This window comes from Polypterus senegalus, chromosome 17 (assembly GCF_016835505.1).
Source record: "Polypterus senegalus isolate Bchr_013 chromosome 17, ASM1683550v1, whole genome shotgun sequence".
NCBI lineage: Eukaryota > Metazoa > Chordata > Cladistia > Polypteriformes > Polypteridae > Polypterus > Polypterus senegalus.
In genome coordinates, this window is record NC_053170.1 from 31,862,817 (window position 1) to 31,878,071 (window position 15,255).

At 43.7% G+C, this 15,255-nt stretch overlaps 1 protein-coding gene across 3 annotated transcripts in view; it reads right to left on the minus strand.

Annotated features, from left to right (window-relative positions):
• Positions 1-15,255, minus strand: part of LOC120517230 (selenoprotein N-like) — a 60,754-nt gene that overhangs the window by 30,316 nt on the left and 15,183 nt on the right. Inside the window, exons 7-10 of one of the 3 annotated variants that reach the window (XM_039739404.1) lie at positions 11,469-11,542; positions 9,037-9,097; positions 8,887-8,959; positions 7,783-8,052 (exon numbers count right to left, since the gene is read on the minus strand). In XM_039739404.1, coding sequence (XP_039595338.1) covers positions 7,886-8,052; positions 8,887-8,959; positions 9,037-9,097; positions 11,469-11,542 — 375 coding nt within the window. In that variant the 3' untranslated portion in view covers positions 7,783-7,885. Of the gene's footprint in view, positions 1-7,782; positions 8,053-8,886; positions 8,960-9,036; positions 9,098-11,468; positions 11,543-15,255 lie in introns of those variants that run through there. The other 2 variants (XM_039739405.1, XM_039739403.1) reach the window with 2 other exon arrangements.

The following is a 15,255-nucleotide window of genomic DNA, read 5'->3' on the forward strand; positions in this document are numbered from 1 at the left end:
GTTTGTATAGTTATTTTTATATATTTTAAGCCCTTATAAACTCTCCCACACTGTTAACATTATTAGAGCCCTCTAGACATGAAATAACACCCTTTAGTCAAACGTTTAAACTGTGCTCCATGACAAGACAGAGATGACAGTTCTTTCTCACAATTAAAAGAATGCAAATATATCGTTTCTTCAAAGGAGCGCTGTTAGGAGGAGAGAATTTAAGAGAGAGAGCGAGCGCTCACCAAGAAAAGCAAACAATCAAAAAATCAATACGTGTCCTTTTAAATTTGCCTAAGCACCGCAATAAAGCGGCATTTTTCAGAGGAGCGTCAGTATCTTCTAAGCAAACAGCCTCTGTGCAAACAGCCCCTCTGCTCACATCTCCTCCGTCAGGCGCAGAGAACGTCAGAGAGAGAGAGCGAGATTAAAGCAACAATCAAAAAATCAATACGCGTGCTTTTAAATATGCGAGCACACGCAATAAAGCGGCATTTTTAGAGGAAGCGTCAGTATCTTTAAGCAAACAGCCCCTCTGCTCACACCCCCTCCGTCAGGCGCAGAGAATGTCAGAGAGGGTGAGAGAGAGGCAGAGACAAGCAAACAATCAAGCACCGCGCGGGAAGTATATCTTATAGCATTGAGGAGTTTTAGTTAATATGTAATACATGCTCTGATTGGGTTGCTTTTACGCCATCTGCCAATAGCGTCCCTTGTATGAAATCAACTGGGCAAACAAACTGAGGAAGCATGTACCATAAATTAAAAGACGTATTGTCGCGAAATCCAGCGAACCAGCGAAAAATCCGTGATATATATTTAGATATTCTTACATTTAAAATCGCGATAGAGTGAAGCCGAAAGTGAGCGATATAGCGAGGATTACTATATAAATATATATATATATATATATATATATATTGTCACGCACGCGCGAGTAGGAGGCCGCGGATTGATTCGACAGCACCTGGGAAACCACTCGCCGCCAGGGAATGGTGGGGTATTAACTTTCTCCCTCTGCTTCCTCATAGGAAAAAAGACCGTCCTGCACCATAGGCATGGATGACCGCAGTGCGATACTTCCGCCCTTCCTCCGCCATCTTGCCCTGGCGTCATCCTTCCCATCCTCCCTTGCGGTCCTTCCCGACATTCCTCCACTTCCGGCTCCTCCCCAATAAAATGGCGCGGCGCCAGGAGTCGGTGTCGCGCATATGAACTGTTTGTTTATGATTTTGACCTGTTTTTTGTCTGTACAATATACGGGGCCGGAAAAACCCCAACCCTTGCTACTGTCTCTCTCGGTCCTTTACAAGTGGCGTAGTCGGCAGGATACAGAGATCCCGGAATGCGGAGGGACAGGACCTGAACACCGTGCTGCAGGGAATGAGCGCCCAGCTCCAGGCCCTGCAGCAAGCGCAAGCCGCTACCAACCGGGAGCTGGAGGCCACGAGGCCAGGTTAGTGGAAGCCCAGGCGAGACCAGACCCGCCCAGGCAGCCGCCTCATCCTATGGTGCCGATGGGGCCCGAGGATGTCGATGCCTACCTGGGCATGTTTGAGAGGGCGGCCACCGGAGCAGTGGCAGCGGTCAGTGGCGTCCATCTTGGCGCCATACCTAAAGGACCAGCGCTGCGGGCCTATTATGACCTCCCTGAGGAGGAGGCGCTAATTACGACCTCCTCAAGCCCGAAATATTGGCCCTTCGGCATTAGCCGGGCCAGCAGGCGGCGAATGGCGGAACTGGGTCTTTGACCCGAAAAGCCCTTCGCGCCCAGGCGTTGAGTTCTGGGGCAAGATGGGCGCTGGCTACGGCCAGAGAGCCCGGCAGGCGGAAAGTGTCGGCGGGTGGCCTGTGAAGGCCTGGTCAACGCAATGCCCAGTTCCCTCGCCCAGCAGGTCGGGGCACGCCTATCAAAACATGTCGGGCCTCCTCGACGTCCTGGAGCGTCAGTTGGCGGTCCTCCGACTTGGGGGGTCAGAAAAGCCTGCTCGCGGGAACCGGCAGGGGCGGGCGGCCACCCGAGCCCCTCGGCAGCGCTGCAGAAGCGCCAGCCAGAGCCAAAGAGAGGCCGGGTCCGCCGCGCTGTTTCAAGTGTGGCGAGACCGGCCACCTGCTGCCAAACTGCCCCATCACATCGCCCGGAGCCTATGGACTGCAGCTGGACATCGCGGAGAGGTATTGTACCCGCCGCATCCCTTGGCGAGTCGAATCGGGAGTGGTGTTGCTAAATGGGCGCGCCGTGGTGGCTTTGTTTGATTCCGGCAGCAACATTACCATTGTTGCTCGCCGTTTCGTCTTACCGCAACAGTGGTTAAAGCAACATTTGTTGGTTACCTGTGTACATGGGGGGACTAGGTCATATCGTTCCGCTCACTGCTATCTTACCTGGAAGGGGAACCAATCAAATGGCGGTCGCTGTGTTACCTGACCCCCTTCCCAGTGATTCTGGGACAAGACTGGTCTAAAAAATCAGCGGTAAGCCATTCGCGCTCCGGGGCCTCGTTGGATCTTGTCATGAGGGGAAAAGGCACCCTCCGCGGCCTCCACGCCGTGCACAAGGGCAGGCCCTATGGGGCTGGTGTCTCGGGGACCTTTCGTGGCTACGGACCTTGACCGGAAGATTCCGCGGAGAAGGGACTAGCCAGGGAACTCTCCCGGGCCCAGGCCCCAAGACCCCTCGGCGGCCTGGACCATCAATTTCGGTCCACGCCGGCCTCCTTTAAGAGGGAGCAGTGGAATGATGACTCCCTGCGCTTTGCCCGGAACGCGATTGTTCTGCCTAACAGCTCGACAGCGGGCGGATCCACACCGCGGGAACCCTTCTTTGTCCTTGAAATGATCTGTTGTACCGGTGGCTACCCATGAGGCGAGGTCGCGGAAGTTGTTGCTAATTCAGCGTACCTTCCGGCGGGAGATATGCGAGTTGGCACATGCTCACCTCCTAAGCCCACCTGGGGCGAAAAACACTGGAAGGATTAAGCTCCGCTTTTACTGGCCTGGGATCAATGAGGAGGTCGGCGGTTCTGTCAATCCTGTCGAGTGCCAGACCCGCCAGATTCCTAGGAGGGACCGTGCTCCTCTAGTCCCTATTCCCCTCGTGGACATCCCCTTTGAAAGGATAGGGGTCGATTTGGTGGGACCCCTGGAGCCCTCAACCCGTGGCCACAAGTATATCCTAGTCATGGTGGACTATGCCACCCGGTACCCAGAGGCGGTTCCCCTGCGCTCGCTAATACTAAAAGCATCGCACGGGAACTGGTTAACTTGTTTTCCGCGTGGGCATACCCAAGGAGGTCCTCACGGACCAGAGTGCGCCCTTCACTTCGGATACGTTCAAGGAGGTGGCCAAATTACTGCAGATAAAGCACCTGAAAGCGTCAGTCTATCACCCGCAAACTGGCGGGTTGGTGAGCGATTTAATCAGGCGCTTAAGCAGATGCTCCGCAAGGTAGTCAGCGGGCGGCAGGAACTGGGACCAGCTCCTCCCGCTCGTGCTTTTGCCTACGGGAGGTACCCCAGGCCTCTACGGGCTTCTCCCCTTTTGAATTACTATACGGGCGACAACCCGGGGAATCCTCGACATCCTAAAGAGGCTGGGAGGCGAGGCTCTTCCCTCCTCTAATATTTTGATGCGTGGCGCAACTGCGCGACCGACTCACAAAGATCAGGCCCCTCCTAAAAGAGCACGTGACTGCGTGCGCAAGCAGCGCAGGCCGGTGTTACAACGCAACTCCGTCCTCAGGGAGTTCGCCCGGGGACGAGTTATGGTGCTCGTCCGACCTCCCACTTTCGAAGCTGCTCGCTCACTGGCAAGGGCCTTACGAGGTTAAGGAGAGAAAGGACTGCGTCGACTATTTGGTAAAACAGCCCAACGTCGACCGAGTGAGAGGATCTATCATGTCAACCTGTTAAAGCCCTGAGAGATAGAGAGGAGCTTCCCAGCTCCGTAGGTCACTCTCCCTTTTACAAGCACAACTGCCCTTAACCTCGCGAAGAGCTGACCCCAAGCAGCGGCAGGAGTTAGCCCAAACACTCCGAGCCATCCCGAGGTAGTGGCGAGTCACCCGGCGGACCGCTGATTGAGCCGCGATATAGTCACGGGCCGGGGTAATCGTCCGGGAGAGGCCCTACCGACTCCGGAGGCAAAGCAGCGCAGAGGTCGAACTGGAGGTGAAGCGTATGTTGGACATGGACATAATTGAAGAGAGCCATAGTCCCTGGTCCAGCCCTATTGTCCTCGTCTCCAAGCCAGGCGGCTCCTGGAGGTTCTGTAATGACTTTAGGCGTCTGAATCAGATCTCCAAGTTCGATGCCTACCCCATGCCCGCATTGGCGACCTCCTTGGCGGCTGGAGTGCGGCTCGATATCTGACTACCCTTGACATGACAAAGGGTATTGGCAAATTCCTTTAGCGGCATCCGCAAAGGAGAAAGCGGCCTTTAGCACCCCTAGCGGGCACTGGCAGTACAAGGTCCTCCCATTTGGGCTGCACGGGGCCCGGCGACCTTCAGCGTCTGGTAGATAGAGTGCTGAAGCCTCACCAGTCCTATAGCGCCGCCTACCTGGATGGCGTTGTCATCTATTCCGGCACCTGGGAGGAGCATCTACTGCAGGTGCAGCTGTCCTCCGAACACTGGCTAAAGCCGGCCTCCGCATAAACCCCCGGAAGTGTTTTTTTGGATTAAAGGAGGCCAAATATTTAGGCTACCTCGTGGGACAAGGACAGGTGCGGCCACAGAGCTCAAAGTGAAAGACATCTTAGAATGGCCCGTCCAGTACCAAGAAACAGGTGCAGGCTTTCTTGGGGCTTGCGGTTACTACCGCCGGTTTGTTCCCGTTTCTCGAAGAGCAGCACCCTTGACTGACCTGACAAAAGGCTCCCTATACGTGGTGTGGACCGACAAAGCAGAACAGCGTTCAGTGACCTAAAGAAGGCCCTAACGTCGGCACCTGTGTTACGGACGCCCGATTTTGGGCTCCGTTTATTCTCCAGACCGGCGCGGACACAGGCCTGGGTGCCGTGCTGAGCCAAAGCGTCGATGGTGTCGAGCACCCTGTGATGTACCTTAGCGGAAACTGATGGACGGGGACCCGTGCGCGGCAGTGGAGAGGGAGGCCTTGGCCATTAAGTGGGCAGTGACCCACCTCCGTACTACCTGCTGGGTGCGAGTTCGCTCTGGTGACTGATCACGCTGCACTTCAGTGGATGTCCCTGCACAAAGAGTGAATCCAGCGGGTCACCAGGTGGTTCCTGGACTTACAGCCGTATAAGTTCACTGTCACTTATCGGGGGGCACCCTTCAGGCCAATGCCGATGCCCTCTCCCGTATTCACGACCTCTCGGTTAGGTCCGCCCGACCTGACGGTCCTGGGCTAAGGGGGGGATCGTGTCACGCACGCGAGTAGGAGGCAGCGGATTGATTCGACAGCACCTGGGAAACCACTGCCGCCAGGGAATGGTGGGGTATTAACTTTCTCCCTCTGCTTCCTCATAGGAAAAAGACCGTCCTGCACCATAGGCATGGATGACCGCAGTGCGATACTTCCGCCCTTCCTCCGCCATCTTGCCCTGGCGTCATCCTTCCCATCCTCCCTTGCGGTCCTTCCCGACATTCCTCCACTTCCGGCTCCTCCCCAATAAAATGGCGCGACGCCAGGAGTCGTGTCGCGCATTATGAACTGTTTAGTTTATGATTTTGACCTGTTTTTTTTCTGTACAATATACGGGGCGGAAAACCCCAACCCTTGCTACTGTCTCTCTCGGTCTTTACAATATATATATATATATATATATATATATATATATATATATATATATATATATAAACACCAAACTTAGTTTTCTAATTTCCACATTGTTCCCAAAAAACACAGAACTTGGAAGTAACACAATCACTTAATTAGCCCAGGAGTCCAATTAAAAACAGAAGCTAGTTGGAACAAAAACCTGCAGCCACAGTGGGTCCCCTGGAGCGATGTTGGGAAACACTGGAATAAAGGATCTGAATACTTTAAATCAATGGGATATTTCAGTTTCTTTATTTCTGATACATTTGCAAAAACTTCTAAAATCTTGTTTTTGCTTTGTCAGTCTGAGGTAATAAGTGTTGCTTGATGAGGGGAAAAATGAATGCAGGTTGAAACATAACATGTAAAAAGGGTCTGAATACTTTCTAAATGCACTGCACATAATGCATATACAGTGCAATGAAAATGTTTTTAAACCTTTTCTTTATTATTGTACATTTTTGACACTTTACCCAAAATCTAAAATTAGATAAAGAGCATCCAAATGAAAAAACAATCACACATTTTTAACTTAAGTCATTCATTGATGGAACAAGTCGAGTGCCTTAGCCACTAGGAAACAAAGTTGATGAAATGCTGGTCTGTTTAAGGCATATTCAGGCTCACATCTACTCTCTCTAATACTAGCCCAGTTTAGGCCACTGAATAATCAAATCTTTGGTATGTGGAAGTCAACTGGAGCACCTGAAGCAAAGCCTGGTGAATCCAGGGAGAACATGCAAACTGAACATACAGCGCAACTGGGATGGGATTCAAGGTAAACTAACAGAGGAGCGTGTACCAGTCTTTTAAAGAGAGCTCTCTCTCTCTCTCTCTCACTCACACACACACAGTCATAACGAGGTCAACAGTTAACCAAACACACACACACACACACACACACACACACACACACACACACACACACACACACTTTTTGGATGTGGTCATGAGGAGCAAGTGCAAAGTGAACAAAAAGAGTGGACAGCAGCAATACCAAACACTGCTCCCCTGTAGGCCCATTAAGCCAAACCACTTCATTTTTTGCATTTCCATTTTGTATTGCTGAGTGTTTTGCACTTTATTTTAAATGTATACACAGTACTTGACCAATGAGAAGTCTGGAAAAAAAGAAAATCTATCCATTCTTTGTGTTCTTCCATTATAACAGATTTGTGTTGAACCACAGACCATTCCAGCAACAACAACTGAAAGGCAAGGATCAGTCTTGAAAAACGATGAAAAATAGAAATGTATCGTATTATACGGAGAAAAAAATTAAAAGCAATATGAGCAAAGGGGGATTGGTTAACACTGTAGGACTTGACTCCTGTCTTGGTTCTGGACTGTATAAAGTTTGCACATTTGTCCACACTCTGTTCTCCTCCCACATTTCAAAGTTATGCAGGTTAAATTGGTTGGTGTACTGAAATTGGACCAATACAGGTGAGTGCCCGGAGATGGACTGGCACTCTTTCCTGAATTAGTTCAAACTTGGCAGTGGAATGATTGCGTATGGAGGAAGAATCAATTCAATAAACCTTTTAAAATGAACACAATCCGAATGCACCACACAGTCACCATTTTGTATAACATTGTCCATTTTGCTACAACAGAAGCACAATAATTTTAAGGGACTTGCTCTAAGTGACACAGGGAGGCAGTAAATTGAGAGTGTTAAGCGAAATGCTCAGGATCAGACAGGGAGATAGTGAAGAGGATTGAAATGACAACCTTGTCCTTAACCAGCAGGCTACATGGCCTGAGCCTGACAAAGTACCAGTATTCACCCCAGTATATCAGAATTATTTACTGAGCAAGTCACAAGTCATAACTGTATACACTACTTTAAAATAAATACCTTAGGATCAGGCACTAAGTCAATTGTGTGAATTAAACCAACAATGTTGCATTGTATGTTTAGCACAATAGCCAGTAGGCTAGCATATTTTGTACTGACTTTCCTTTACCAAACATTTGTATAATCAGACAACTTAAACTTTACAGTTATAAAATAAAGTTTACCTTTTAGTTCTTTTATTTACATTAAGCATAACGTAACACAGGTACAGCCAATCACATGACCTTACATTTAGCCTGTGCTACTATTTCACATGATCAGGATCTGTTTGGAGGAAGAGAATGGTTTCATGGCATTTTCTAGGGCAGTTTTATAATCGGTTATTGGCACCTCAGTATATGCTGGAGCCTTAAGCTTCCCCTGTCGAATAAGGCTACAAAGTGAAGAAATCATCTCATTCAGTTCTCCCATTTCTGCTGGACACAAAAGACTTGATCAGTACACAGAAATGTGGACAGGTACATTTAGAAATGTGTTATTAAGTTAAATGTTAACATTATTAAAATGTTATATAGTCCTATTTTTAATTTACAAATTTAATTTTATAATATCTTTTGTGGAAGACTGCCGGCTTCCCAGGCCGGTCCGCACCCCCAGGCCGACAGGAGGAGCTCTCCCGACACCAGGATCGTGCCCCGAGGTCCAGCAGGGCCTTATGGACTTTGTAGTGTTTATACACAGCCCTGCTGGATACCTTGGGGACCACCAGGAGTCGCTGTGGGAGGACTTGTGGGATCTGTTGTGCCCTATGACCCGGGAGTACGTCACAGTCACATGACGGGAAGGAATGGCGTGCTCCCGGGGTGAAGTAAAAGACTGATTGCCCTGACCCGGAAGGAATAGGGAACTGTGGACTGCTGGGACAGGAACACCTCCGGGTCAGGGGCTATAAAAGGACGGTGCCTCAGTCCAGACACTGAGCTGTGCTGGGTGGGAGAGGAGCAAAGTGTCTGGGCGAGGAGGAGAGGTTATTGTGTGTAGTTGTAGTGAATGAGTAGTGTGGAAGGTGCTTGGTGCACTGAGAGAAAATAAAAAGAGTCTTGGACTGTAACCTGGTCTCCGGAGTTGTACCTGAGGGTTCGAGGGTGCACTACTGCCCCCTACTGCCACACTTTTAAAAATAAGGTTGACTGACTGTAAAGCAAAAGCATTTAAAATAGATGAAAAAAAAAAATGTGGAATATTCTAGTATACTTGTTTTCGCAATTGTATAGACACAACACAACGAATAACAGTGAAAGGCAACTCACCACGCTCATGGTCTCTCTTCCACTGTGTCATCCAGAACCCACACAACTTCACATTCTTGAAGATTAAAGCACTCTGAAGTGATGAACACCACTTTAGCTCTAATACAGACATGGAGTCAAATTAAAGGTGAATTGTTCAGAATATCTTACCACTGGTGCTGTGACAGGTTGTTTTGCCATCCCCCCGTATGTCACCATGGTTCCACCATGCCTATATGTTTATATAAAAAAAATTCAGGTCAGCAATTTAATATCTGTTACTTTGTAAAGCACCCTGTGACAGGGCCTATGACAAACATTTTTGAATAAGCATTTAAAGTCTATGATTGCCAATTTTTATGCAGAGCACAAAATATGTTAACTTAATACTCTGTAATAGACTGGGAGAGCTATAATGACAGTTGCTTTTCTTCTTTTCTGTATAAACCAAAGAGTGATTACTTACAACTATGGAAAAGTAACATGGCTTCAAGATTAAATCAGAGCTATTCATTGACTCGACTTACTGATGCCTGAACAATAAGCCAGCTGTTCAGATTATAAATGTTCAATTAGCAGAAAAAGAAATGTTTTGTATCTTGTAAAATATGCTACTGGTTCTGTCAGCATGTAACAAATTTCTTCAATGTCAAGGGACTGCAGGGTAAAACAGGCACACGTATGGTACAGAATAAGGAATGGTTCTTACCAGGACTATGAACCTTTCAGCAAGAGGTGGTCTAGTAAGCTATGAAGAAGTCTCCACTTTCCCACCAGGATACTAGGTGGAATGATGCAATGTCTACATGTAGGCCTGGTCCTTTAAAGGCAGCTTAAAGCTTAGTAGTGGCACAGTTGCAGGGTCACCAAAGGGCTAGAATTTACAAACCCCCCTTGACCACTGAAGTGATGTCAATTAAAGATTGCCCCCATGGAGTTTTAAAGGTCACTCGATTACAGTTCGAGTTTGGTGATGGGAGAAGAATTATAGTGGCAGGGAGTGTAACCAAGGAGAAAGTGGAAGGTATGAAGTGGAAATAGCTGGGTACTATGTGCTTATGCATCTAAATGACAGATGGTTATGGATTTTTATGTTGGTGTACTATATTTATTAATTTGTGTCACTGCTCTGAGTTGTCTCATAGAAACAGCTTATAAGGATAAACCGACTTGAAATAAGGGGAGTAAACTGGGATGACAGGACAGCTAGTTTTTGAATATTCTGTCTTTATACTAGTGTGAGGATTTTATCCCTGGCTCAAGGATCTTTTCTTTTTTTATTGTTTTTGTTGTCCTTTGTGTAAATTTTGTCTCTGAATACATTTTTGTTTTCATTCTTTTTGTATTATATAATTATTTTATTCATGTTATCTTGTTTAGTAAGGATTTCATATGTTATGTAAATTCTGGTAGTTTTTGTGATAGTACTTGTTCTCTCTATGTTGGGCCTTAAGGGGTGGGCCCCCTCCGAGACTGCAGTTGTGGGAACGCTCCAGCCCTATTTAAATCTTCAGAAGCCTCAGTGCTGTGACATTAGGTTCCTTATTGTTGTTCTGTTGTGCATTTTTCATAGTTTTGTTGATCTTCTGGCTTTTGATTCTCTGACTATTTCTTGTAATTTTTCATTCTTGGCTCACTGTCTCTCTTTTGTTAATTTTCTGGTCTGATCCTTGCAGGTAAACATTTTTCATTCTGTTTATTCAGTCATCTTTTTTTTTGGAGGATTCTGATTATAAAAGTGTTTTATCATACAGGGACGTTGTTTTTGTCATTGGGGCCAGTAGTTTATATGGTTTCCCTCTCCATTTTCAATTTTCTGCCTGGTTTATTTTGACAGTGCAAATTGTAAAGCTTACTTCTTGTGTTAAATAAGCTTTTTCAAAATGAAGACTTTCTATCGCTCCCTCTTCTTCAGTTTGTTGGAATGAACGAATTTTGTTAAATATACTAAGAGCTATTTACTGTTTTGTTCACAGAGTCATGCAACTGTCACAGCCATTAGGTTAAATGCCATAACAGTATTTAAAAATTAGATTAGTTTACATTAAGGGAATGTGAATCCTAGCAGTAAGAAACAGAAAAATAAATATACAAAAATGTCACAGGCTAAATATTTTTACTGAAATCTACTGCTTCATAGTACAAACAGTAATGTCTTGTAATTCTGATATGTTTGGCTAAAATAGAACCCCACAAGTTTGAAATCAAGACTTAGAGAGTAAACTGGATGGAAACAATGGAGCAGATCTGTTAAACAAAAAACAAAGATTTGCTTGAAATTGGACACTGACGCTACTTGAATTTCAGTTTGAATTGTAAATTTTCATTTTCAAACTTGGCTAAACAACATATTTGAAAGTCTGAATTTATTGGTGTACACACTTATAATTTGCCTCTGTAGTTTTCTATCTATTCCTGTATGGAATCTATTGATATATGTTTAAGCAGGAAGTGTAGTTTTTAAAATTGCCTGCCTTATTTTAGTAATAGAATATTACCACTAAATAACCACTTTGTAAATTAATTACTCCTACATACTGCAACACTAAGACTAAACAGTGGCACTACTTTAAATTAAAAGATCTTACTTTGTTAACACTTACTGTAAATGCCGCAGCATCTCTGTTGCACTTTTCCCTCCCACACAATTCAGTGCTAGTCGAGGACGAGGAATATTCTGCAAAAAATGTCAAGAATCCATAAGTAATTACTTCTGAAGTTAGTATTTATAGTAATCTATGATAATTTAAATTCATGATTCATTTTCTCCATATGCTTATCCAGAACTTGGACCTGAATCAGAGTAAACCTGTAAATACATTTGAACCTCACTCTTCTTTATGTTATGGATTTTTTTTTTTGACAAAGATAAATATACAACACAAAAGCTACGAAACAAAGGGGATTCTCATTAACTCATTTCCATTTATCCACACTTTCCTTTTTAAAATATACTTTATTGATTTTAGAAATTAAATTACAATGAGTACACAATACGCCAGCAAGATACACCACATACCCCCTCCCCATGTCATTTATAGGGCAGAACATTAAATTAAAAAGAAAAAAGGCTAACTTAAAATTTATTGTTCATTTGAGAACAATATTAATAAATGTCTGCCAATCCAGTAATATATGTGGACTGTTTAATGTAAAGTGAATATGATTTTTTCTTAGTAAAATAAGACATATTTCCTATTGTGTGATAGTAGACAATTTAGGTGTCTTCTGTGTGAGCAAGGCAACACAATGGAACTGCAGTTTAACATAAATTAGTGCAAAAGATAATTTAATGAGCAGCAATGTTACGTGACTGTGCAGCAAAGTCAGAACTTTTTTTATTTTTTTTATTTTCTTGTTTTATAGTCGTGTGAAGACAAAATTGTGTGTGTGTATTTATTTATTTACCTCTTTATTTATTTAAAGAGCTTCTGTAAAAAGCCAAATTTTCCCCTGGGAATAAATAAAGTTTGTTCATTCTTTCTTTCTACCCATTATATAGTACATGTCATATCTATCTATCTTATCCCAAACAGTGCAGTATATGGATTTGGTATAATGGTGACTTTAAAAACTGTTTGAGATGTAACAAAAACCATTATACAAATAAGATTTAAACAGGGAAATTCCTAAAACCCTTGAACCTGAGTAGAAGGCATCTTACAACATTGCTCAAAATTAGAACATTAGAACACTCTACACGAGAACAGGTAATTCAGCCCAACAAAGCTCGCCAGTCCTATCCACTTAATTCCTCTAAAATAACATCAAGCCAAGTTTTGAAAGTCCCCAACGTCTTACTGTCTACCACACTACTTGGTAGCTTATTCCAAGTGTCTATCATTCTTTGTGTAAAGAAAAACCTCCTAATGTTTGTGCGAAATTTACTCTTAACAAGTTTCCAACTGTGTCCCCGTGTTCTTGATGAACTCATTTTAAAATAACAGTCTCGATCCACTGTACTAATTCCCTTCATAATTTTAAACACTTAATTATGTCACGTCTTAATCTTCTTTTTCTTAAACTGTACAGGCTCAGCTCTTTTAATCTTTCCTCATAATTCAACCCCTGTAGCCCTGGAATCAGCCTAGTCGCTCTTCTCTGGACCTTTTCTAGTGCTGCTGTGTCCTTTTTGTAGCCTGGAGACTAAAACTTGCACACAGTACTCCAGATGAGGCCTCACCAGTGCATTATAAAAGGTTAAGCATAACCTCCTTGGACTTGTACTCCACACATCATGCTATATAACCTAACATTCTGTTAGCCTTCTTAATGGCTTCTGAACACTAATCGGGAAGTTGATAGCTTAGAGTCCACTATGACTCCTAAATCCTTCTCATAAGGTGTACTCTCGATTTTCCGACCGCCCATTGTGTATTCAAACCTAACATTTTTAGTTCCCCTGTGTAATACTTCACATTTACTGACATTAAATTTCATCTGCTACAAATCTGCCCAAGCCTGTATGCTATCCAAGTCCTTCTGTAATGATATAACGGATTCCAAATTGTCTGCTAATCCACCTATCTTGGTTTCATCTGCAAATTTAACCATCTTGTTACTTATATTCCTATTTAAATCATTTATATATATTACAATAGTAGCAGCCCAAGCACTGACCCCTGTGGAACACCACTCTTAACATCGGCCAGTTCTGATGAGGTTCCTCGCACCATCACCCTCTGCTTCTTGTGTCTGAGCCAATTCTGCACCCATCTAAAAACATCACCCTGAACTCCCACTTCTTTTAATTTGATGCCCAACCTCTCATGTGGCATCTTATCAAATGCTTTCTGAAACTTCAGACAAAATAATATAATATGCTAAACTTTGATCGTATCCTTTTGTTGCCTCCTCATAGAATTCCGGCATGTTAGTAAAACACGCATGTTAAGCTTACTGGCCTATAGTTGCTTGGATCTGCCCTGTCACCCTTTTTATATAATGGGATGATATTTGCCATTTTCCAGTCCTTCGGAATCTCTCCAGTGCGCAGTGACTTCCTAAAAATGTGTCAAGGGTTTATATATGTACTCACTAGCCTCCTTAAGAACTCGAGGAAAAATATTATCTGGGCCTGGTGATTTGTTTGATTTTAGCTTATTTAATCTGAGCAGCACTTCTCCCTCTACAATTTCCAAATCCCTCAGTACCTCCTTAGTAGTCGCGTTTACCTCTGGAAGGGTCATCCACTTGCTCACTTGTAAACACCTCAGAAAAATGTAAGTTTAGGGCATCCACTATTACACTGTCTGTGTCTTTAAATTCTACCCTTTACAATTCCTGATGCACTTGACCTCCTCCTTGACCGTTCTTTTACTACTAAAATACTGAAAGAATCTCTTAGGGCCTTATTTTGCCTTATCTGCTCTATTCCTCTCCAACTGTCTTTTAGCCTCCCTGATATCCTTCTTAATGGTTGCCCTCATGTTCTCATACGCTCTACGATTCACTTTGCAGTCATTAGTCTTATATGCCTTATAAAGCAGTTTTTTCCTTTGCAACTTCTTTTTTAAATCTTTATTAATCCACCGTGGAGTTTTTTTTTGTTTCCTATTAATTCCAAATTTAGGTATGTATCTGTCCTGCAATTGTTTGACCCAAGTACATTTTGGATAGTCTGACTAAAGAAAATGAAAAGAATGTACGGTCTTGAGTTGTATTAGACAATTTTTCACACGCATGATGAAATGTGTATTTTTATTAAGGGTTGACTTCCATTCATACTTAAACTTTTACTGAAATGTCTAATTACTAAACCTATATCATGCTGTCTTGGGATGCACCTTTTTGAAAGCACTGTTATTACTTTGAGATACAAAAGTATCTTTGTCACATCTATAGAGCATAGTCTTAACATTAGATAGGTTACAAAAGCCTGCTAATTTTGCTTTACTAAAGTCACCAACTTGCATGTAGCTAAAGGAGAGTGATGATAAAATAATATATTTGAGGCACAAATATTCAAATGTTGCATGTACAGTATAGTGGGAATGTCAAAATCTATAAAGATCCCAATACTAAATGTATTTTTTTTAATTTTATTGATTTTATTGAAATCACACAACATTCTATAAAAATAGATCAATTTTACAAGAATAGAATTGAAAACAAATCAACTCCCACTCCTGAGAAAGACCTAGTAAAAATAAGTAAATAGATAAATTAATATGTGAATATAGATGAATGGAGAAGAAAGACTATGCAAGTCTTGCTTGATTTTTTCCATACAGACAGCAAGATGTTGTTGATAAAGAGCATTATGTTTACCCCTAGATATTTAAACTGATCTGAGATGATAAAAGGGAAGGTGTCCAATCTAATATTGTGTGCTTGAGAATTCACTGGAAAGAGCATACTTTTAGTCAAATTAATTCTGAGACCAGAAAT